Source organism: Neolamprologus brichardi, chromosome 12 (assembly GCF_056152115.1).
Source record: "Neolamprologus brichardi isolate AB-2024 chromosome 12, ASM5615211v1, whole genome shotgun sequence".
NCBI lineage: Eukaryota > Metazoa > Chordata > Actinopteri > Cichliformes > Cichlidae > Neolamprologus > Neolamprologus brichardi.
Window position 1 is genome coordinate 25,605,247 of NC_142115.1, and position 25,049 is coordinate 25,630,295.

General features: G+C 39.4%; 1 protein-coding gene across 1 annotated transcript in view; it reads right to left on the reverse strand.

The window, feature by feature from the left end:
• Positions 1–10,899: 10,899 nt before the first annotated feature.
• fbxl17 (F-box and leucine-rich repeat protein 17) overlaps positions 10,900–25,049 on the reverse strand; it is a 222,157-nt gene continuing 208,007 nt past the window's right edge. Inside the window, exon 11 of the mRNA XM_006789829.2 lies at positions 10,900–13,305. Within this exon, the coding sequence (XP_006789892.1) occupies positions 13,168–13,305 (138 nt within the window). The 3' untranslated portion in view covers positions 10,900–13,167. The remainder of the gene's footprint in view (positions 13,306–25,049) is intronic.

The following is a 25,049-nucleotide window of genomic DNA, read 5'->3' on the forward strand; positions in this document are numbered from 1 at the left end:
GTTTGTGCCCATGATCAGGACAGATTATCTGGTAATGTGAGGGAACAGCATTGTCTTCTTACTCACTGCTGTTAATCAAATAGCCTTACTCCAAAATTAAAGCGGCTATAGACATCGACTGCACTGTAAGTAATCAGGTTTTGCATTCAAAAACAACACATTTTAGCTTGTAGGTTAAATGTTACTGTGTTTGAGGTTAATGTGCAGTAAATTGTCTTTACTATAAATGATAGCGTTACTATTCTTGTCAGGGATTTGACATACATGCCTCAAAGTCTGCTGCAAAATGTTGCAGCTAGCTGGACACTTATCAGTCTTGGGTGCACAACAACTCAATTTCCCGTTGTCACTGTCAGACTATGCTAGTAGTATGAAGTAGAGAGTACACACTGTACTGCATGGAAGTGTACAGAATTATCCAAACTGAGACACAGTGCAAGTCAAAGAAAGAGAGGTGCAGTAAATGAAAGGAGCTGACTGTGAGACAGCAAGCTACTGCACAAGTGTGCTGAAAAGTTGAGATGGAGCAAAGTCTTTTTTATACACCGCAATAACATGATTGTCTAAACAAGTCACAAAGAGGTATTGCCAAGCAAAGGCAAACAATTTGCATTCCCATAAATACAGGAGAGATGGTGTATTTCTCCCTCTGGCACAGCAGTCTTATTAACATCATGTAGTGTCTGTTGCAAGCTTATTATCAAATCTACTGTGTGTATGTTTGAAATCTGAGAGGAAAGTTTGACCTTATTTGCTGGATTTTAATATCAGTTAGAGTTAAAACTCCTGTTCTGAGCCCAGCATAACAGTTAAGCGTGTGCTGAGGGCACATTGTTCAACTATTAATAGCAATTAATCCACCTTATGAATCCTCCATCTGCAGCCAGTCAATGTGGACATCCTATTAAAAAAGGATCCTGATCAATGATGGAGAAAGGACTGATGTGCACAATCAACATTCATTGTTTTGATTTTAAGGTTTAGAGTCTAGTACAGTTGTTGCTCCTCACAGCTCAATAGATATAATTCCAAAGTCATTATTTCATGCTGAATTGCTATTCAACTTTGTGCAGCATCACTAATCAAATGCAGAAATAGCTGGTGATAAGAAAAGAGAAGAAATGAATGTTGTCTTTATTTAAAAATATCCCATTGTACAGACCTGGCTCTCTGTGTTATGACTTTAATTACTTTTTAATACTCGTGCGTTGGGTTAATTTTGTTTTCTTAGCACAACATGTTGTCATTTGGGGAAGCTTATGGAGAATTAAAAGTATTTGAAGAGGGGGGTGTTTCTGCAGAGTAGCTACCAACTTACAATTAGTGCAGCAATTTATTTCACAGTATCTTAGAGCAATTATCTTAAACTAGTGTCATCAATGTTTTGCTGTATGGTACCAATTAATCTAGAACATTATGACAACAAACAAATGAAACAAATAATATCATTTATCTTGTACGTTCTATGGTCTGGATAATAATTTGGATGGAAAGTGAACAGTCTGTTCTCATGGTGGACGTGCTGGGTGCGGCTGAAATGGGCAGATGTGACTCCTGCTCATGGTGAGTAAGAGTTCCCCAAGAATAGTCAGCATTAATTAATTTTTGTATCCTGTATTCATGCAGACGCTACGTGAAAAGTATGGCTTCTCTGTCATCTCTCGTTAACATCTGCTTACATTTTATTCAGACATCTTTCCTTTCCCATTCCCATGCAGACACATGCATGTACACAAATGCAGAAAACTTACATGTACATCCCTTGTTTCCAGTAATAAGTAAATTTGCATGTCATAAGTTATTTAGTCACGTTTTCAAACAAGCAATCACTTACTGTTAAAGATCTTACCAGATTTTAATATTTGCTTGTGATAAAATGAAAAACAAAGAAAAGCCTTGACACTTCTCCAGTGTTTCCATCTGCCTCTGACTCCTTGGCACGTAAGCTGTGCACTAGTGGAATATATCCAACCCTGTGATTGTGTCTTTCAGGTCAGCTAGCCTGATGGTAGAAATGACGTCCTTTACAATGTGGATCTAATCACATTATTTTGTGCCAGGGTGATAATAAACGGTAATAAGTGTTAACACCTGCAAACCACGTATAACTCCGCAACACTGGTAGTGGAGAGGTAGAAGCAGAAGTGCCACAGCTTCAAAAACACAGCAACTAGCTTAAAGTTTGGCTAAAGCTAGTTGGTCAACAAAATGGGCTAGCGTGTTGGTGGGTGTTGGATGTATAAGAGATGCTGCTAAGTCATTACAGTCAGAGGCCCTATTGAATATGGCCAAGATAAATCCAAAGGGTGTGTGTTTATTGTGCTGATGCAAAAATGATCTTTTAAAGGCAATAATCTGAAAATAAGACAAGTTATAAGTTAAAAGTTACAATTGCCCACCAATGCACAACTACAAAATCAGGGAAATATTTCATTTTTTGGTTTTTAATATTTAGCTGGAAAGGTTATTAATGGTGTTTTTTTCCTAATCCAATGATAGGATAGGAAGATTACACATATTGGTTTCTACATTCCTCATCTTTGTCTGGCAGAGGGAGGCTAGATTCAGTCAGCTGAGCTCCTCAAGAGAACTGCAAATCTCTTCCCATTCAGACAAGCCGCCATCCCGCCCTCACTTTGATGTAGAGGCTAGGGGAGAAAGTATAGCCAAATACTAACGCTACAGACTCAAAGGGACAAGCCAGGAAAAGATGAAAGATCGTGAAAGGATCCAAAATGGAACAAAGGACCCGGTGAACAACGTTACGACACACTCATCCTCTTTTATAGAAACAATCTGTTATTGTTCATCTAGAAAGCGTAGAACAAACAATCTCAGGAAACATTAACTTGGCTACCAAACAAAGTGTTCACGCCAATCAGATAGTGGAGATATTTCAATGACTGTTGCCTCAGCTCTTATTTCTTCATTATCTTGTCTGGAAGCAAAAGTGACATATCTTATCTGCGCTGACTGTGGAAGAGGCAGACATTTTGCTGATTTATGATTTTATTACTCTTTTTACACATTTATTATCATTTTTGGTTTAGGCAGAGAAAACAAAACACTTTTCTTTCTCCACAGATTCAGTTAAATATCTATACAAAAGCACAAATTTAAAGGTAATTCAAGTATTAAGTTGTGAAAGCTGTTTTATTAAAAAAACAAAATGCTGTTGGTTTTGTTAAAAAGTAAAGTTACAGCTTAAGCTTTTTACTTGATAAAAAAACACTTGATTTTTTTTTCTTTTTAATTGCAGCCAGTAATTATGTTTTCTGATTACTGTCTTATCACAAAAAGCAATATAATTAAAAACTATTTATTTTTTCTTTGCAGTACTGCCACTTAATAAACTGGAATCAGGTTTCACATTAGTGCAGATGCTTTTTTATGAAATTTTTAGGCACTAGCCGCAACTTAGCAGATTCCTGCAGTCTTTAAAATATATCTATCTATATGTATATGTATATATTTATTTATTAATGATGGTGAACAAAACAAATGGAAAAACAATCCTAAGTTTGCCCTTCCTGTTTTGTTCTTTTATCTATCCCTAAGCACAAATATTGGAATCTTTTATTAAGAAGAAAACAGCGTTTTAACAAAATACTTTTTCTCTACTTTATGTGTTGTTTAATGTGTTACAATTGTAGAAGCTGGACAGGCATATGGTCACGTATGCCCATGCGAAGGCACAAACACTGGTGCACACACCCATACTTACACATATTCACTCACAGTCTGGCATTGGTGCTGGTGCCAGTGTATTGTTTAACTTGTTTAGTTTTTAGATAGGAATCCTCCCTCATTTTAAAGAAGTTATATTTGGCTGTAAATGAACTGCATCAAAACAATGAGCAACAAAAAAAAAAAAAAAAGCAGGTCCAGAAACATGCTTGGTCGTCACGTAGATGAGAGTTGACATGCAGACATTTCACTAATTACTCTGATATTAGGTCAGTAAAATGAAATCTAATGGAGCCCGTTATGATGAGCTTCCTGGTGAGCTGGCCATTCAGACGCTACAAAAAGCCCTAGAAAGTTTTTCTCCGCATAGTTTCTCACCAAACATAGCTCAAAAAGTGCAAGGCTGTTTCTTCAAATCCCTGAACTGGGAACATGAAGGCTAAGCAAAAGCCCAAGCCAGCAAATTCCCAAGTAACTTTCACGGAAGTGACTCTGCGCAAGGCAATTAACACCCGGCTAGTCAAGTAGAAATGCTCAGAGAGCAACAGTGGGGAAACCTTGGCTCCCAGAGGTGTAAATGCGAGTAAATGAATGTGGGTGAAGCAGGGCATTTCCGAAAAGGAACGCAGCATGCTTGGTCAGTCTAGCCTGAGTAAATAAAGGTAAATAAATAAAAAAGTCAGATTTTTAGAGCCTAGCCACAGCAGAGGAAGCACTGTCATGCTGGTTTGAAAAAGATCCCCGAACACTGTCTAAAGAGCACAGCGGGGAACGCTGCCTTGGCCCACATCCTGTGCAAATTCACCCCATTTTGGTTTATTCAAAACACAATATTCTCATTACGCTCAGCTGGCTCGCTGCACTGTCATTTCATCTGGTTTTCCGCACACCAGCACATTAGCCCCTTTGGTCTAGTAATGTTCAGAACATAACCCATAAAGAACCATTGTAATGTGTCTCTGCCTCATTATTGCCAGGTCAGTGTATGGAGCAATCCAGGAGAATAGGGTGCCTCGCATGGCTTGTTAATTCAACACCTCTCTCATTTAGAGCAACATTTGCACAGCTGGCCTTTTGAAGGGAGTTTAAACCATATACTCCCACATATATATGTAGTGACATTGCACATACACAGGCATACAAATCTTAGGCTGCTCTGACATCACTCCACACCACTGGCTCCTGCCCAACCTTCGGCCCCCACCTTGGGAAATCACCCTGTGCCTGTCCAGCCACTAGGGCGTGAAATACACACCCCTTGAAAGCAACTGAAGTGGGTGGAGGGAATGAACGGTCGGGGTGGTGAGGGGCCAAAAGGTGGCGAGTAGCAAGTATGAGTGTGTGAGGTTTGGAGATGGAAAATGAGGGGGAAGAAAATGCAGAGGGGCATGTGTGTTAGACTGATCTGGAGGGAGCAGAGGGGGTGTTGATTAGAGGGCTTGAGTGGTGAGAGATGGAATTGAAGAAGGATTAAATGGACACTGAGTTTCAGGAGGAGGAAGAGGGAAAGGTGGGGGCCGCTTTGAAAGCAGGTCCGGGGGTACGCTCTTGGCCTTGAGACTGGGGCTCCTTCACGCTTCACATCTCTGCGAGCCACTTGGGCCTGTGCTCAAGAGGAGAGTCAGCGCAACCTTTGTTACAGTTGAGGAGTGGGGAGTGACAAGGCATACCAGCATGTCTGACATGTCAGAGCAGTTGGCTGGGAGACCCAGAATCTGGTCGAATCTGATGCCGCCCATCTGTAGTCTCAGTACAGGACCGGACTGTTTTAATTGACAAAAGCCGCCCGAGGGAGGATATGAGATCGTGCTTGAAGGAGAAAACAAAAAATGTGGTAGGTAAATCGAGAACTTATTAAATGGGCATCGAGTTATTTCAGCAGGCAAATAAGACCACCACATACGATGCGCAACCCTAATCATAGCTAAAAGATGGGAGGAAGTAAGTCGAAGAAAGTCTTTTTTTTTTCTTTTTTTTACCTGAAAGACAAATAGAAATATGCATGATTAGATTTAAGCTTTGCTCAAGTCCCCAGTTGGATAAATTCATCCCTATTCGGTTCTCTCAAAGAGCTCCCTTTAATGTCACCCAGCAAAGGGAAGTGATGAAATGGAGCAATTATGTATCCATTTGTGCTATTCAGGTGAAACCAGGTGTAAAATTTCCAATCTGTGCACCTGCTGTATCTTCAATTCATTGTGCTTCTCCAACAGTGTTGCCCGTTAGATGGTAATATCCAAAATATGGACAAAATATTACACGCAATAAATCTATTTACCATTATCATATTGCTTCCAGAGAAAAGGATTGCTCTTCCTGTGCAAGCTTACGGACAAAATTGCAATAGCTAAGCGATCGCAGCCGATGAAACCAACATATCTTATAGACTTGAACTAAATTGTTAAGTTGCGCTGTAATAAGAAGAAAAACACATTGCAATAAAACAAAATTGTCCCTCATCAAGAAGAAACATGCTTAATTTGATATCCAGACATTTAGGAATATGAGAAAGCAAACAGTGAAGCATTCTCATCTTGAAAGGGGATGAGTACAAAACAGATAGCTGAGTTATCTCCCCCGTCGGAGTGGAGATTAATTTTAATTTTCCAAACAGTTTGTGCAGATAAATATTCATGAACCACCTTGAAAAGTGATGGGCGACTATAAGGCGGTCAGCAGAGAAACCAACAAACCTCCCCTCCGTTCTCTGCAGCTGTGCCGGGGGAGGGAAGTGGGGTTAGTTCATGATGAAAGACTCTCACTATCCACGACCTTTCCAGTCTAAAACAAAGATTTGCACAATTAACTACTTTTAAATGTCATCCAACTGCCAAATCTGCATATCAACACCAGGGCTTGCATAGAAATGAGGATGTTTGTAGAGGAAATCATTTTTCTCCACTGTCCCATCCCAATGCCACCAAATGGGTTCTTTCTCGTTTTAGCCAGCAAGGAAATGTAAATGTCAACATATCTTGTGTGGAGATCCTTCTGTTACTAATTAACCTTTGCCGTTTAGAAGCTAGACTGAGCTCTGCCTAAACACTGCAATTAACTCAAGCTTCAAAAGACAGGGAGACAACATCTACATGGAGCCTGCAAAGGAGGAAATCACACCGACTTCATTATCCATGCCGACACACATACTTTGCACCCCTCACGTATTTTGGGGTTCTCGTAGGTTGATATTTCCCCCAGGCAGCAGGAATGAGTCTATTGGGAGGATGTCAAAATTTAGTGGATTAACAAATCTAATTTCTTTTTATCTTCATAAGCTTGGACAGGAAAGCTAGTTTCGTTATAGCCCCTGGTGAGAGGAAAACCATAATGTGGAAATCTGTAATCGTAAATCTCCGTATTTAAAGCTGAGGACTGCTGAAGTCTGTCATGTTCAAGTTCAACTTCCAGATGCAGGGACTGGGACGAAAATTTGTCCTGTGGCAAACTGAAGACTTTGGTGATCTAAACAAGTGAACGAGCCAGTGTAATTTAAAAGCTGTCTTCCGTGTGGGTCTCCTTTGGGCTTGAGCTTCACAGGCTTCTCTGGAGTCATGAATACCAACATTCAGCTCGTTCTTCAGCTCAAGGGCAGTGTCAGTTACAAAGTCAACCCATTAACATCTTCACTCTTCAACGCCATGCTCTTTCTTAACAGAAGAACCAACACGAGTCAATAGGCAGGTAGGTAAGCAAGTGAAATACCTCTGTTTTCCCCTGGGAGGAGACTAAAAACGCTATATAGTGGACAGGAATTTGTTTCTCTGATGTGATGTTAAAAAACCGAAGGAGTTACCCCAGGACTGATGCACACAAATGACTGACATAATTTCCAGGAGAAAGGAAGTATCTGGGCTTTAAGAGGGTAAGGGTGAAGCTGAGTAAATGCTGGGGAGGTGCCAGAATAAAGCTGATACCATGTAGAGTGAAAAGGATGAAGGAGAGCTTTAGCAGACTAGACCCTCCACAGTTGGACAGTCTGTAAGGGGAGAAAGTGAGTAAAAGGAAACCCTTTAACGACAAGGAAGGTATCTCTGGCAAACATGATCAGCCGAGCTTTTGTTGCAGACAAGATATGGCTAGTTCAAGAAAGCTGAGAAGATAAACCTTTGTGTGACATGAAGTGATATTAACAGGCAAGTGACAGGTCTTAAATTATATCAAATGACTAAAAATAAAAAACGTCAGCCCTCATTGCTGGGGGCACCACGGGCAACATCAGAAAGTTAATACATCTATTATTCAACCACAACTATCAAGGTTTCTTCCTGAAGAAATACTTACAGGTTCTGGCATACTTAGCTCCTGACAGCAGAGCAATACCTAAGGAAGGTGCACTGCTGAAACACAGCCTTCATCATTACTAGATGCACTGCATCAATCCTTGTGAGGAAGTTCAAACAAGCTTTGGCCATTTTCACTTGAGGACATCCGTCAATGTCAGCCATGATTAGGTCTTGAAAAAATACAAATTTCTTGGGAAGACTAGACTAACGTCCTTGCAGGTCCGACATGACAAATGTCCTGTATGGTCAGCGTCAATTCTTATCAGCACCTCATTAAAAATGTAATGATCACATGAATATTTACCAAGTTTAATTATGGCTCCATATAGCTATTCTGTCATGCCCTGCACCCCCTTTTCCTTTCCAGGAGGGCAGTCTCTCATCTAAGTTCCAGCTGAATGCGTCCTTCCACCTTGATGAATATTGCAAAAGTCCAAGGAGAGCTAGCCGCTGATGGAATCCACCTCAATCAGCAAGAGAATCAATGGCATACATTCACATTTGCAAAGGCTCTAATTGGCCGCAGTAAAATTCAGCAATTTACCCATGAGAGAAATGGGAGTGGAGTGCAAGGAGATCAGCTCATTTGTAACTGAATTTTTTTTTTTAAAACAACTTGTCTTTCTAAAAACAGAAGGCCTGCAACAGATGAGGAGCAGACCAAGCAAAACTATTAATGTCTCTGCTTGTCTGGGCTAGTTATTAAAGTAGGGATGCAACACTGGAGCTTTTTCATTAAGGTTTTAGCCAGAACTGGCAGTATTTGGTTCATTTCTCTTTACCTGTGTCCTGCTCAAATATAGTCTCAACTAATATAATGTAGAGATCTGATATCACAACTGTTATTCCTTCTGACAAAAGTATTCAGTAAGTGGCCTTTTGAAAAGTTGATAGAACCAATGAGCAGTTTAAAACAAAAATTAACAATTTATGAAGTTAGTACTAATTGTTAGACCCTTAATTCTCAATATTTCAAAATTATATTTTCAGTTATACAATAAAAAATGTGTTGTATGTATTATTTATGTACACTAGTGTGCAAAAGTCTTGAGCTGCTCCTCATTTTGTAAATGTTGCTAGGAAAATGGTAAATAGACGGAGCAATTCATTGAAACAATGGAAATGCAGCAAAAAGGCAAAACACAGAGTTTGTACATTTCTAATGTGCTTAAACATTTTCCACCATTCTTCAACACAGTCTCACCTCTCCTAGACAAATGTTTGAGTAATTTTTTAAAGTAGTCTTTAGGAATAGTTCTCCAGATTTCTCGAAGGACATTCAAAGTTCTTTGGATGTTGGCTGTCAAGATGATCCCACACTGCTTTCAAAATGTTGAGGTCAAGACTCTAGGGAGGCCAATCTATGACTGATAGTGTTTCATTGTGTATTTTTCTGTCCAGGTATGCTTTTACTGCACTGGCACTGTGTTCGGGATCACTGGAAAGCATCTGTCTCTCAGATGCTTTTGCCACTGACTTTCAGTCCTTTTCCTGTGCGATTTCCTCAGCCTTTTCTCCTAGGTTCTCTTCGTTAAGACTGACTTCTTGACAGCCCATACTTCCATTGAGATCATTTCTGATGAGACTTTGGTGAACAGTAGATGGCTCAACTGAAGGACCACATGCAACTCTCACGTCCTGTGTTAGATCTTTGTTGGATTCCCCACCCTCGCATTTCTTCAGGCACTTTCAGATACTGTTCATACATTGGAGATTGTTAAACATCCCACTTCTTTTGTCCACCACCTGCAACGCACTATACATCATGTCAAGATATGGCATAAGTTTGGATAATAGCTCGTTGGGAATCACCTTGTTGGTGCAGAACTATTGCCATATTTTGCAAATTCCACTAAAGAAAGTAACAAAGTACACCAAAATGCAAAAAACATTTGGTTCTTTAAGTTTTCTGCAGACAGAATTGGCTGATCCCTTGACTTACTCTATGCTTGAATGATTGATAGGTCAGTGTTAAGTGACTAAGCAAATAAAGTAACCATCCTCTAAAAGACTGGACTGAAAAAGCAGCCAACAACAATCTTGAAAAACTTCAGAAAGGCTGGAGAACTAGTGCTCAAGGCCACTTCAAACAAAAAAACAAAAAAAAATCAAAAGACTTTTGCACAGTACTGTCTTCTCAACACAACAAAAACAAAAGGTAAACAAAACCTGATAAAACAGCTCCCTATGTGTTTATTCAGATTATGAACAGTCATTTAGCAGATAATCAAGTGAACAGAGCCTCAAGTTGATACAAATTGTGTTGACAACACAAATAATCCATCTGGGAAGAACCAGCCTTTGTATCCTTTTTGATGCTATCTCCGGTGTTTAATCACTGAACACGAAACACACTGAACAGTAAAACAGGCCTTTATAAGAGGGGGACATATTGAGTGACATCTTCTTAGCTCTTTGAGTCCTTTGCTGTCCTGCTGGGCAGCAAGCTGATGCATCCTCACTTTGTCTCAGATGTAAAAATTCTGTCCAAAGTGCCGGACTTGAAAGTCTATCCCAATGGAAATGCAGGTTTATTATTTGTTCTGGTGCTCAGTAGAAAAGAGATGATCGATGCACAGTTTAGGGTTGAAAACATCTTTATTTCTAAAAATACAGAGGCTTTGGTATGTCATACTCATACATTCCAAGGCCTTAGGTTCCAAAGAAAAACATGCTGTTATCCCTATTTGCATTTACCTCAGAATGCAGTTTGTGTTAAATTTCACCATTCTAGCATTATAAATAGTATGCCCTCTTTGTTGATATGCAACTCATATAATAAAAGGTATGGAAATCTTGATGGAAAAAAATGTTTAAGTGCTCAACAGATGTTGTAAAATGAGCGGAAAAGTGTTCCACTGGCGTTCTGAATATTCCTCTCCTGACTCAATTCCAGACATACAGAAAGAAATGAGGGGGGAAAAAAAGCTTGAAGTAGTAGTGTTTTATTCATCTTTATGTAAATCCAGTCATTTACGGTTGCCTTAACAAATCAGGAATCAAGTGTGTCAACATCTAGCAGAGAAGGAAGTGCATATGGGGATTACAAAAGAACAGAAATAGAACAAAAGCAGATCGAGGGAGAAACCCTCCGTCGGTTAAAGTCTACAAATCCTGACACGAATAAAATGAACATGTTTTTAATTGTCTGAATTCTCTATGTGCTGTTGAAAGTTTACAGTAATACTCTAAATTCTAACCTCAGTAAGCTATTGTTCATATCAGAGTGACATGGAGGCTGAGCCCCGAGCTGCTTCACACCATAGAAAAATATTTGCATTTTTAAATGTACATTGCTGAATTTCTAAAGAATGGATGAAAACGATGATTCTCACCTTGCAACTTCTTCTCACCCTGGTGTTAGGCCCAAGCCAGTTTTTTCTTTTCTTTGCATTCTACACAACTAAGAAAGAGAAACTGCTCGTTGCTACATAGCAAATGTTACAAGTATATGCTCAAAACCAATATTCCGATAAGTAAACCCCACACAGTATTTATTTATATTTATATATATAAGTATATATATATGTATATATGAAATCAAATACACTTCCAGAAAAGTTGAAATGCTAAGTGAAACATTTAAAATAGAACTAAGACATTGTATCAAATGTTGAAATTGAGAAATTATGCTGCATCTTGAAAAATATATTACGACTTTGAATTTCATGCCAAATTGGCAGACCTGGCTTGCAGACAGATCAGTCAGCAGACACGCTCTGACTACGAAGCCATGCTGTTGCAGAAATGCAGAAAATGGTTTGTCATTGTCTTGCTGAAATAAGCAAGGCATTCACTGAAAAGTCCTTGTTGGGATGGCACATGTTGCTGGAAAAACTTGCATATATTCAGCATTTAAAGTGACTTCAGAGGGGTGTAACCACCATACCATGTGCACTAATGCATCCTTATATAATCGGAGGATTTTGGCTATTAAACTATGCACTAATGAGCCAAAAGTGTGGGCTACATTCTGTTTCCCAAATCTCAACTTTTCCCTCCCCCTACTGATACCCAATTCAAAATGAGCATTTCTCAGTTACAACATTTAATGTGTTGACTTGTCTTTTTTTTCCCAATAAAATCTAATATAATTTCTATAATTGGATGGCATTTGCTAACCACTTAAGGCTTAACACTTTCTCTTAATTATCACAATGACTGTGGTTAATATTCTTATAATATGGCCCATCATTTTTGGGTAAAGGCAACAGCTATTTCAAGCACTGTTAAATTTCTCAACATAACGCTCAGTCAATGATAAATCCGTGCACGGAAATAGAGCACACTTGACTCCAGGTAAAACGGATGCCAATTTCATCTTCACATTTCAAAATGCTCCATATCCTGCTGAGACAGTAAGGTCACGATCTCACTGCAAACATGCACATTTCAATGCTTTCTTCTTGCCATAAATTTTCCACAGTTCTGACTTCTTCTGGAGTGAATCGTCCTTTTGTATGATAACAATGTGCATACTGAATCACTGCAAAGAGCTCTGTCCTTGCCAAAAATCTCACCAAGTGTACTTGTACAAGTCTGCAGGCGCTTTTAATACTGTACTGAACATCCAAGAACGAAAAAAAAAGTTTCAAGTGGACAAAATAAACGTAACTAATTTCAAATAGCCTTAAGTGAGGTCTGAGGTCCTGGCCGTTCAGATGTTGTCTGCTCTGAGGCAGTAAGATGATGCCTCCTGGGGCGACAGAGGTGCAGTGTAGATCACCAGTTTTGGTTGGTGAATTAATTTTGCTGTTTTGAAGTTATTTCACTAAAATAATTCTGGTCCAGTAGTTTCTGAATGTTTATTGTTTGAATCTTTTTATTCAAGACCAAAGCTTTAGCCTTGCAACTTTACCTCTAATCACCCCACCACGATACAGAGAAGTGAAACGGTATGAGGAGTGATACTCCTTACCTTTACCTAGAGCAGATATCACTACTTCGCCTGACTGAATTGTAAAATCTCATACTGAAGAGATTTGCTTCAAATAAAACTGATGGACTCAGACCTTGTGTCTGTGAGTGTGTAGCTACATGTTCACATGCATGTTTGAACAGTCAATGAGAAGCAAACATGACTGAGCTTTGCATTTTGTGTGTGTGTATACAAAAAAGGGCCTTTGTATAGCAAATGTGTTTTATGTGCTTATGTGTGCGTGTGTTTGTTGAGCGTGTCTGTGTGATCCAGCAGTAGCTACGAAGTGTTCGATGTGTTGGGACTCCAGCCCATTTGATAAGCTCTCTCCAGGGTTCTCTTGCAGTCCTGCATCACTGTGCTGAACACAATGTGAGGGTACTGGACCACCAGCCTCTCCACTGTCTCCTCGTTGACCTGCAAATACGAACACAAAGACATACGCTGTTAACATATGATCGTGTTTCGTCTTAGCTGAAGACCTTCTAACACTTTTTTTCCTAACTACTGTTGCTTCTATCAATCTTACATTTTTAAAGTTCCGGTTTAAGGAGCCAGCTTATGTTTGAGCACATCACCGAAATAATAAAGAGAATAATAAAGTCCAACGCAAAAATTTTAGTATTTGAATTTTGTCTATTCAGATGGTGGTGGGTTTATAGTTGTTTTAGGGTGGGGAACTCCAGGCCTCGAGGGCCGGTGTCCCACAGATTTTAGATATAACCCTGGGTCAACACACCTGAATCAAATGATTAGTTCATTACCAGGCCTCTGGAGAACTTAAAGACATGTTGAGGGATTATGTAGCCATTTAAATCAGCTGGACATGTCTAAAACCTGCAGGACACCGGCCCTTGAGGCCTGAAGTTCCCCCACCCGTGCTTTGCACAGTAGTAGGATGGATGCTACAGTTCTTGACATCATCCTTAGTTGTAGTGTTACTGAAGTTTAGTCTGCTATGATGGCTGGAACAGAAAGACCTTAGAGAAATGCTTCTTTAGTCTCACTCAGTATGCAATATTATAAAAACCTTGGATAAACAAAATGTAAATGTGCACTGTGTCACTTTTTTCCTTCTCCTTTTCAAAATGCTACCAAAGGCATTCACTAGCCCTTGGGATCTAAGTCCACCTTAATGATATGATCGTAGTTTTATTAATGAAAGAAAACAAGAGAAGTTGTAGATATGTAGAATGGCTTTTGTTTGCAGCACTAATGTCTTGAATATTTCCATTCAATCACTTAATAATGTATTTTCAGTGGCAGTGATGGAGGATTAAAAAAAAAGTATAGTCCTCCTGTCTAAAAATATATGCTTACAGGCTTCAGGAAAAACAAGTCACATCAAATGGATTCATTTTGAAGTTACTGAAGAAGTGACGTACAAACATTTCCTCAGACAGTAGTTCTTTTCTAGCCTAAAAAAAAAAGAAAATATCCTGTGACTGGCAGTTCTCTGGGTGAAAATGCCGTGATGATGCCAGAGGTCAGAATGCTTCAAGCTGATAGGAGGCCAAGAGTAATTTAAATAAGCATTTGTTACAACTGAAGTATGCAGAAGATCTCTGAACACACAACACGTGGAACCTTAAAGCAGATGAGCTACAGCAGCAGAAGATTACACCGGGTGCCACTCCAGTCAGCTAAGAATGAGTAACTGAGGCTACTATTCACACGGGCTCGCTAAAATTGACCAACAGAATAGCGAAAATGTTGCCTGGTCTGATGAGTCTTGAGTTCTGCTGTGATATTCAGATGGTAGTGTCAGAATTTGGCATAAACAACATGAAAGCATGGATCTATTCTGCCTTGTATCAGTGGTTCACGCTGGCAGCGGTGGCGTAACGTGTGGCTACAATTTGGGCCTCTTAGTACCAACTGAACACTGTTTAAAAACCACAGCCTACCCGAGTAGGTTGCTGACAATGTCCACCATTTCTGACTACAGTGTACCCAGGATACAATTTTGGATGTGCAGCCATCAAATCTGCAGCAACCGTGTGATGCCTTCATGTCAACATTCCCCCAAATTTCTGATAAAAAGTCCAAGCTGATACTAGTGAGATATAAGCAAGTGTATTTTTCTACAGATTCAGTGCAGCAGACTTTGTTCCGGTTGTTTTCAGTTTGTTTTCAGTTAAAAGCAAGTGATTTGCGAAAGGATTATAGAATTTCCTCCATGGACAGGAGGATAAAGAGCAAAAACAACTTTCTTTGGACAGAGAAAAAAGCCTTTAAGATTCCCGTAAAGGTTATTAGGACACAGCCAATTGCTGACTTGAACTTCTGGTTGAATACAACTCTTTTTTGGTAGCAATTCATTTTTTACAAGCACTTAATAGATGTATAATATAAATACATTTAAGCTGTAAAGTGATAAACAGTAATGACAAATTTTGACTATTGTCCAGGCTTATGTCCAGGCTGGAGGTGCCATGATTTGTGCGATCACTCACCCCATTTCAGAATAGATTTCCAGGAGGTTGTTGGTATATTCTTTAAAATAAAAGCTTACAAGGATATACATTTAACAGAAATATGGTTTTAGGTTCAATAAACTATTAAATTGATTAAATAAAAATATGGTTAATGACCTAATTAAGACTAGCAGAAACCCTGCTTGGCCTCTTAGTGCCTGTACAAATTGTGTACTGAACTACTATGAACGATAGCTGATTCTGTAGGAGCATGCCGTGTGCGTGCTCATATGCACATACAGCTAGGCTGTCGTTATGGGTGAAGCACCAGTGGACAGCTGAGATCACCAGGCTAATAAGGCCCTCGTGTTCTCAGAGGACAAGAAAGACAAGGAGCTAATAGCTACTCCAGCACTTCTCTGCCAGTCAAACACTGTCGGGCCACTTAGAGGCAAGAGTGAGAAAGCCTGAGAATATGACAAAGAACAGAGGCACAGTAACCCTAGAGACCTTGAGGGGTTAACCGCAACCCACCCAGAACCAACCCCCCCTACCCACCCGTGAGCATGACACTTTCCAGGGGAAATCATGTATAAACACTTACACACATGTTGACGACACAGTCATCTGATGTTGCCAAAGCAGTGACAAAACAAGTTTCACAGTTTCCCTGAGCTTAACGGCCAAACGCCCATTGGTGTCTGTGTTTAGTATCACAAGAGTCTTGCATCGTCACAGTTCCCTGACTCTTGCTTGGGTTATGATCTCTTCTGGGTGTCATTATATCTGTCTAATTCGTTATTGTTCTTTATTGAATACAAACTTCTTAAGCAGTGGAAATCAGCAATTTATGGTGACAAAACAATGGAAAGACAAATGCAAGACAGACAGAGTTAATTTATTTCTCTAAATCTGCTGAAGAGAATGAATGAGCCGGGAGACCACCAATGTCTCCTGGTTCACAGACGGTGGATGAAAACTGCATAAAACAAGTAAATCCAATAAGACTAAAAGGCAACAACATCCTGTTAGTCTTCCCTTTGACTGCCAAAGTACAAACAAGCGGGCTGAAGTTAAGATGCTTGATGCCAAAACCCAGAGTCTTTTAGGAAAGCAGTGTGACAAGACTAATGTAATAAAATCACAACAAGCACAGGGTCAAAAAGGAATTCTTAATGTCATCTCTCTTTTTTTCTTGGTGGGAGGGGGAGACCTCATGTTAAATGCTCAAGATGCCTACTCTCAGTTCTCTCTTTTCACTCAGTGTTGAAGAGAAAGACAATAACAAACAGTAGAAGATGTTGTAATTTTAAATAACTCTCTGAGCTCCAATTCTGGAAAAACACTTTGAATCGTCAGCAGGCAAACAAACGAGAAATGGAAATGAGAAAGTTCCAGCAACTCATTCACCGTTGTGATCAGTGATACTTTAGTAAAGCTGAGCCTTTAATAAAACAGTGTTTCAGGATATTGCTTTAAAGAATTCACATTATTATAAGATATTATATTCCAATTGCTACGCAAATCATCACATATCCTCAAGTACTGTGAAAGATAAAAGTGAACAAGTGAAGCGTTGCCGTGGAGTATACATCGAGGCATGAAAGGGGATAACAATCAAAGAGTTCCTGCAGATGTCTGAATATTTCAGACGAGAATCGCTGGCTGGGCCATAAGTTACCCTCACAAGGCCTTTTATGGTATGTTTTTGGATGTGTTTCAGGCCACCTGTTTTTATGCACATTTTGAATGTGTCACAAAAAAATCAGGGTGGAAATCACCCTTTCCCTTCTCTTCTAGTTACACTTGCACACTTGTAGCTACTTAAGTTTCTGTGATGTATACAGTTGCTTCTTTGTATAATCCCAGACTGAATACACAATGATTAGGGCTTGGTAGAGGTCATACCATCTGTTGCAGGACTCCCCATCCTCTTTGTACCTGGATATGGTCCTTCATGACTTCGCTTTGGTTTGCCTTAAATGCTTTTAATTACACAATCCAAGACTGTCCTCTTCATCTGCAGCGATTTAATAGCATCTAACAAAAACATATGGTTGGATGTGCCCACTTTGTCATATAGTCACAAAAGTAGTGACTGGAAAAATACATTATAGTGAATTTTGTTTTGCAGCTTTTGAAAGATTGATAAAACAAAAAAAAAAATCTGCTTTGCCATTTGGATGGAAACTTGCTTAATCATGTCAGGTTCTCACACAAGCTCCTATAACTAGTAGGTACTTATGGTTTTGGGAGACTAGGCCGGTTCTAGCTATAGGGAGATGTGGGATCAGCCGACCCAAACTGACAAAAGTAATGAAAAATTAGTCATATTTTTTCAGCCAATAGAAAAGCACCCAAGAAAGCGTGAGTAATGTGCAAACTGTCTAAGGCCCGCTTCCAAAGTCTCCCCTTGTACCGCCTCTTAACGTGATCAGAGGCACAAACACACAGAGGTCAGAAGAAGCAGACAGCTGTGTCTCTTGGAGGCTGCACAGGTGTCTGACTATGAACTCAGAGCAACAAGTGAACTACACCAACATGGTCCCACTGCTTGTGAGGCAATCACACACACTCCTGGTTAAAAGTGTTGTGAAGCTTGCTATAGTGTATCCATTATGTACGCACTGCAAAGACTTACCCTAATGCATACATGCAGCTTACCCTTCTCCCTTACTGTTTCTGCAAGGCATGCAACGTCTATCTGCTGCTCTAAACATAATGTTAGAGAACTCATAGGGAGAGAGAAGACTAGGCAGATCGTCTGAGCCTGTAGTTTTTGTTTAGTTTCAGCGCGTATGTGTCTTTTAGGAATTTTCATCATTTTGCTCAGTGTTTGAATATAAATATTTTCATTTGAAAGTTTGACCTCAGTCTATATCTTATTCAGTGATCATGAGCTGCAAGCTACTTCTTTTGGATGCCAGTGTCTAGCTCTGCATATCAGACTGTATTCTGATTGGTGCACCGATATAGCTGTGGCGGACATCAAAAGCTCAGGTTCAGACAGCTTTGTCTCGTCGCCCCAAAGTTTTGCTTTTGTAATCTGGAAAACTTTCAGATACATTTTGTGGACAAGTTTCATCTGTAGGGGTTTTGCATCTTTCCTGCAGTAATTAAGACAACCATAGTATTTAAAAATAAAATGTTTTTTATAATACTTATAAAAATCTTTATTGTTCATAAATAATACTTTTAATTCTTCTTAATTAATTCTTTTTCATTTTCTCTAACGCATCTCCCACACTCTTTTTTTAGTTTAACTAATCCAAAAATAGAAAAGAAAATAGCTTACTGATAGCACGATTATTAGTCTTTTGCTAAGACATCCAATAGCATCGTTAAAGTGAATTATTTTAGTCAAGTAGAGAAAATGTGGTGACAATAGTACATAACACATGGGGTTCGCCTAAATGGCCTGAGATTGATTCAAATTCCTGGCCTGAATTATTTATTTCAATCCAACCTTGAGCTCTTTTATTTCTCAGTAGAGATCCTGAAATGTACCTCCAATCTAGAGGGAGAGACATTATACATTAAAATTTATTTGAGTAAATATTAAACTTATTCCCCAACTATTTTCATCTTGCATTACTGCATCTGCAATGGCACTATATATAGCAGGATTTATTATCACTATTTTGACAGACTCAAACTTTCTATAAAGTCAACACTTTTGGAGATGATTCTCTGTGTGTATTGTATGTAGAGCAAACATACAGATCCCTGCTCTTCTTCAGCCTGTGAGATTCATCACACTGCTGCTGCATATGACTTGAAACAAATACTATTAATCACTGTAGTGTGGTAATGATGTTTATTATGTTTTTGTAGGGATCATGTACAAACCACTTAAAGCAGCGGCGTCCAGGGTGCTACTTGGCTTATGCTCACAATATATAAGCACTGCAGGCCTGGCAAGTAAGTATAAAGTAAGTATAATAATGAAGAAACAAACATAATGGTTTAACAGCTGTCTCCTTTTCCTATTTTTAAATTTTATTCAGGCGTCATATCTGGGATCCTTTTAACAAATTCTCCAGCTGGATCCAAAAAACACAACCATAGACTTCACCATAATTTTAAATTATATATCTTGCTTTAATGTAAGGTCATTCACTGTCTTTATTAAGTGGACACAGTGAAATGAGAGAGAAGTCGAGAGATGGAACAAAGGTTTAAAAGATCGAAACCCCCACACACCCTCCCACTCGCAGACAAACACCTGCAGTTTGCCTGCAAAGATGGCAGGGACAAAAAACAAGAGAAGAAAAGCTTAACCAAGGCCCCCAACATACAGAGAGAAGTTAAGTTTGTTATGACATATGGCTGAGCCTCATTAACAGATAAAATGACAACCCCCTGATTGCCTTCATAACATATTATGCTGTATTCTTGAAAAGAGAATGAAACATTCCCTCGCTCGTTAATCAGGGCTTAATTACAATTAAAACAGATCTAAAGAATAGACCTGTCACGCTGATGGGAGGCCATAACATTCATTAATGCTAATTTAGTGCAGCTCCACTTGCTCAGCAAACATGGCACACACAACACGGCTCCCAATCAAAATGCTGAATCATTTCCTAATTGCTGGTTGCGGCAATGCTAAATGTTTGAGCTTCAACAAGATTGCTTTGATGGAAATCACGAAAACACTCACTATTGTCCTGACCTGGGTTCTTCTTCTTTTTTCCCCCCACTGTCACATACAATGGGGCATCAAATAACCGCAATTCAAATATTTTACTTTCTGATGAACGGCTGATGTTTCTTTTTCTTTTGGACATTAAAGACTATATATGTTTTATATATAACGCAACAGAGAGATTCCTTGTCCTGGTTTTGAGATTTATTCTATTAATTTGCAGGTTGGAGCCTACGCTGTGGACCAAAAAAAAATCCACTGACTTGGACGTTCATACATCATAGCATCCGTTAACTTTCTTCCCTTGCAGTAGCCTGGCAGCGAGCCTTACTGTAAGATCTTTCTGCCTACAAACGACAGCCATCTGTAAAGAAACCCTGTCGCAGCAAATACCCAGAGTTCACGGATACAGTCCTCCTCTTTTCAGCTTGAACAATGCTGCGTGCCCTTTGCACAGCTGTGAGTTATGTGAAATGAGATGTGATGACATCACCACACCTGCTTGGTATTTGCAGCTCAAAGCTGAAGTTTGACATGAAGGTCAGACCATATGCTGTAGGTAACTGGCAGGTACAGAGGGGAGTCCTCTGGTTACAATTGTGCCACTGACTTCTCCTAACCAGCCTTTCAGCTGCTTCCTCTCCGACTGGGTAATATAGCGCTTAATGACGCTTGTTGCTTGGCAACATAAACTTAAAAATGCTATCAGACGATGGGGCCTGTAGTGACTGGAATGGTGCTTTAGATATATGGCTCCTTGAGGGATTTTCTTCTTTTTTTTTAGCCCATGCAGGCCTGATCCACTGTACTGTACTGTACAACCCCGCCGTCGAACCTGCTGCCAAGTCTGTAGGAGAGCCATATGATAGAGCAGATCGCTATTCACTGATGATTCTAATCTTTGAGAAGCATCTGGGAGAGCAGCCACAGCTATCTGGAGCAAAGCCTATACTTATGATATTTTCCCCCATTTTAACTTCAAAGATGCTGCCCTCTAGATCTAAGTGCGGTGTAATTCACCCTGATGGGAAATGCGCTGCTGTCAGGGTTTACAAGAGGGTGAGGGAGATGAGGGAAAAACAAAAAGATGTAAGTCTGATATGTCGTTCGACAAAGAGCACCTTTTATGTGAACATGCTGCGCAGTAAATGAGATTACGTTGTGGGGTTGGATGTGCAAGCGCACACTGACAACTGCTCGTCTACTTTTACATGAGATGGCTGAATGTAAGCGACAGTAAGTTGTCAAGCTGACCTCTTGCTCTCTCTTGGAGTGCTCTTATGTGCTTTCTTCCTGCGAGCCCTCTCTTTTTTTTTTTAAGACTAATCCGCTGATGCAAAATGCACTCCATCACCACGTAAAATATGCCTTTACCGCAAACACTGGGCGCTCTCTTGGTAAGCAGCACAGTAAAATCCGTCGTAAAGATGACTAATGCCACAGCCGTTCACATTCTCAGATGGAAAAAGAAGAATGGGGTTGTAAATCGATAATCAGATACACAAACATGAAGATGCATATCGTATTAGACCGTCATGGCGAGAACACACTCTTCGTGGTTCTAGCAATCAGGCGAGGGAAATGGAATAAACGGCGTAATCCACAGAGCGCTGTTTTGTTCGTGGCAACGTGACCCTGAGAAAGAAACAGAACACTGACGGTTGATATTGAACAATAATTTAAACGAATGTGCAGCGGAGATTTTAGAGAAAAGATATGTTCCACGGTCCTTTTTATATTACAAAAATGTTTCTTCCCAAAAATGCCCCCCCCCCATTTTATTCCCTTTTTGTTTTCAATAAATTCAGCACAGGTCTGACGGGCTCTTTTCTTTGTCTCATCTCTCCCCATTTTCTTTGGCCATGTGGCAGCCATTGCTAGTTCCTGGCCCATAAAGAGAGACAAATACCCCCGTTCCCTGTCTGTTCCCATGTAGACAGTGTATCAGTCGACCAGTAAATACATTTGGGGTAAATGTTTAAAAAGCCTGTTTAAGCAGCAGAAGAATGCAGTGCATCAGGTCTTAGTAAAACACAGCTTAAATGAGTCTGGATTTAAACAGGTCAGATTTATAGCCTTCTTTAAACCGCTCAGAGGAAAAGCCCCCGTTGTAAAGTTTCCAAACGAGTAACTGGACAACTGAACAATAGTTCACCATCTCTGATAAGGAGAGGAAGGAGGGAGTGGGGAATGTATGGGAAAAACAAGAAAGCAACAAACTAGGAGACGCAGGAGCAGAGAGAGAACAAAGAGATCCCCTTATTCTTCCCCTTAAACTTATTCTGAAGGATTCAGTATTTCTAAATGATCTACTGATGCATTGGCTCAGAAGCTTAAAGGAACATACTTCTGACCAAAGAAGGCTTGAGTTCAAATATTTTGATTTTGTCTCAAAAAGCCAAGCAAGCCTTGCAGAAATCTGCAGCGCTTGGCTCTGAACGTGCGTTTAAAAACCAGGTCAGGCACTGCTTGCGACAACTAAGGTCTGGTCCTCCTCATCCCTGCACAATATCAGACAGCAGCAGAACTCAAAAGCAGGGTGTCAGTACAAACACTCACACATGCACACACAAAGAAGAAGGGGGGCTCAACTGAACAGGGTCAGAGAAAGAGGTTCTGGAGGCCAGATTCTTAAACCCCACACTCCATCACGCGTGACAAAGGTAACTAAAGGAATGTGTAAAAGGCTCAAGCCAATCCTTCTTTCCACACCGGCCATCTTATCGCTGCAGACTGGAGGAAAGCATACCCTTGCTCAAAAGGCTTTTTGCAATTTATTTGTCCATCATGGTTAAATCTATTAGGCCAAATATGATAAAGCTAATTAAAATTTAAGGTGTTTTGTTAATATAGGGTAGTGGCTCTAAAGGTGAAGGCAATCCATACACTATCAATGAATAAGTTTTCCTAACATTGTCCTCTAAAGTAAGATTTAGTTAGTTTTTTTTGAGGCAAAGAGTTTGCACATTTTTTTTTAAGTTCTGGGAATTAATTAGATTTTACAGCGTAGCCAAAAGGTCCTGTAATGCAATATTAATAAGTGTGTCTTAACAGATGGTTTTATTTATGCCAATAAAAAGCATACTTCCCTCACCACAGTGTACAGAGGCAAAATTACAGTGGATTTTTAAAACAATTAATATCTGACTAAAGTGCAGAAGTTCAGCTTTAATTGAAAGACTTCAACAAATATTTTGCATTTGCTGTTTAACAATCAGCCATTTTTGAAAGCCCTCTGCTTTCAAGGGGACAAAAGTACCTAGACAAGTGACTGATAACAGTTTGATAATGCCTGTTCCCTGTTCTGGTATTCCGTGACAAATTAAGGAGATAAAAGATCTGGAGTTGCTTCCAAGTGTTGAACTTGGATTTGGTAGCTATTGACTGGAACTTTTAAAAACGAGGCCCAAGAAAATGTTGATGCAAGTGAAAGAGACCATCATTATGCTGAAAAACTAAAATAAACCTATCAGAGTATAATAAAAACTTTAGGAGCCGCCAAATCAACAATGGGGTACATTCTTAAAAAGAAGGAATGTGCTGGCGAGCTCAGCAAAACCAAAAGGCCTGAAAGACCACAGAAGATAACTAAAGTGTTTGATTGCAGAATCCTTTGTTTGCTTAACAAAAACCATCACAACACCAAGCCAAGTAAAAAAAAAAAACACAACTCTTTTTTTTAACTCAGGAGGTAAGTCTATTTTTATCACAGTTTACAATCAATAGATGCATTCACAAATATAACTGCACAGAGTTTACAACAACAAAATGCTGGTTACACTTAGTGATGTGACTTCTGTCAGGAGTATTCTGATGTGCAGAGGCTTATACTCTGCTCAGGAAAATGACTACACAGCACTTCGTATTCTTAAGGAGTCGGATCTCAACCCAGTAGATCATTCTTTTCAAGTATTGAGGACAACAGTAATGGCACAGAGACCCATAAATAAGAAGAAACTAAAGGTGGCTACAGTAATGGCCTAGCAGATCATCAGGGAGAAAACAACATTTGTCCATGGGTTCACTTCAGGGAACCATTCACTGCAAGGATTTTCATCTTTATTAAAAACAAGTATTACAAACAATCCTTCTATTTAAAATCACGCTAGCTTCTTTAATTAGTTTTGAGCCTCTGAAAATGGGGGACCATTTTTAAAAGGGGCTGTAATTTCTAAGCAAGTTACAAAGTTAAACGCTTTGTTTAAAGCCCTCGAAATAAAGCCGAAACTCTGCACTTCAATCACATCTTGATTGTTGAATTTGAAATCCACTGTTGTGGTGTACAGATGCAAAATTCAAAAAATATGTCACTGTTCAAAAACATGATGATTTCTTTGGGATAAAGTTATTGTGACAAACCACATCACATGAGAGCAAACGTTCACAAGACTTTTGCATGAGAGTTGTAGATTAAAAACAGTTCAAATGGCATTATAGAGCAAAAAAACATTGCTGGAAAAAATTCTCCCCAAAATAATAATAATACTTCTAGTATGGTGCTCTGAAAACAAAACGCTTTCATTACTGGAAATACAATAAAACTTCCTGCTTACCTGTTGGACAAACTAAGATTTCTTTTTGGTTTCTAAAATCGCAAACAAGCTAATTGGGTACTGGCAAACACACACGAAACACAAATTCCATAGCGGCTTACTGGAGGTCAAACACTCGCACAATTCCTTAAAGATAATCACAACAGAGCTACCTTGTTTAATTATTTTGCTTTGTATGACTCCCTTGTTATTCAGAATAAATAAATAAATAAATAACAAGGACAGCTTGACCCTGTCCTTTCGAAGAAAACCATTATACAAAATTCATAGCGAGTCTTTAAAGAGCACAGGCAGCAGATTACGCCTGTAAACTGGTCAAAGTCAAAAAGCAGTGGCCAGCACTCAGTGATCTCATTTGAAGGCTGAATTGTGAACAACACCTACGGCTGGGTTATTATCCTGAATTACTGGCTAATTCCTAATAATGAAATAAAAGCAATACAACTGGAGTCAAGTTCTGTTCAACAAAAAGGACAAACAAACATGTTGTATTCAGATTTCAGCCTTTTATTTGATTCTCTGTCAGTAAAAGCATTTTTATGG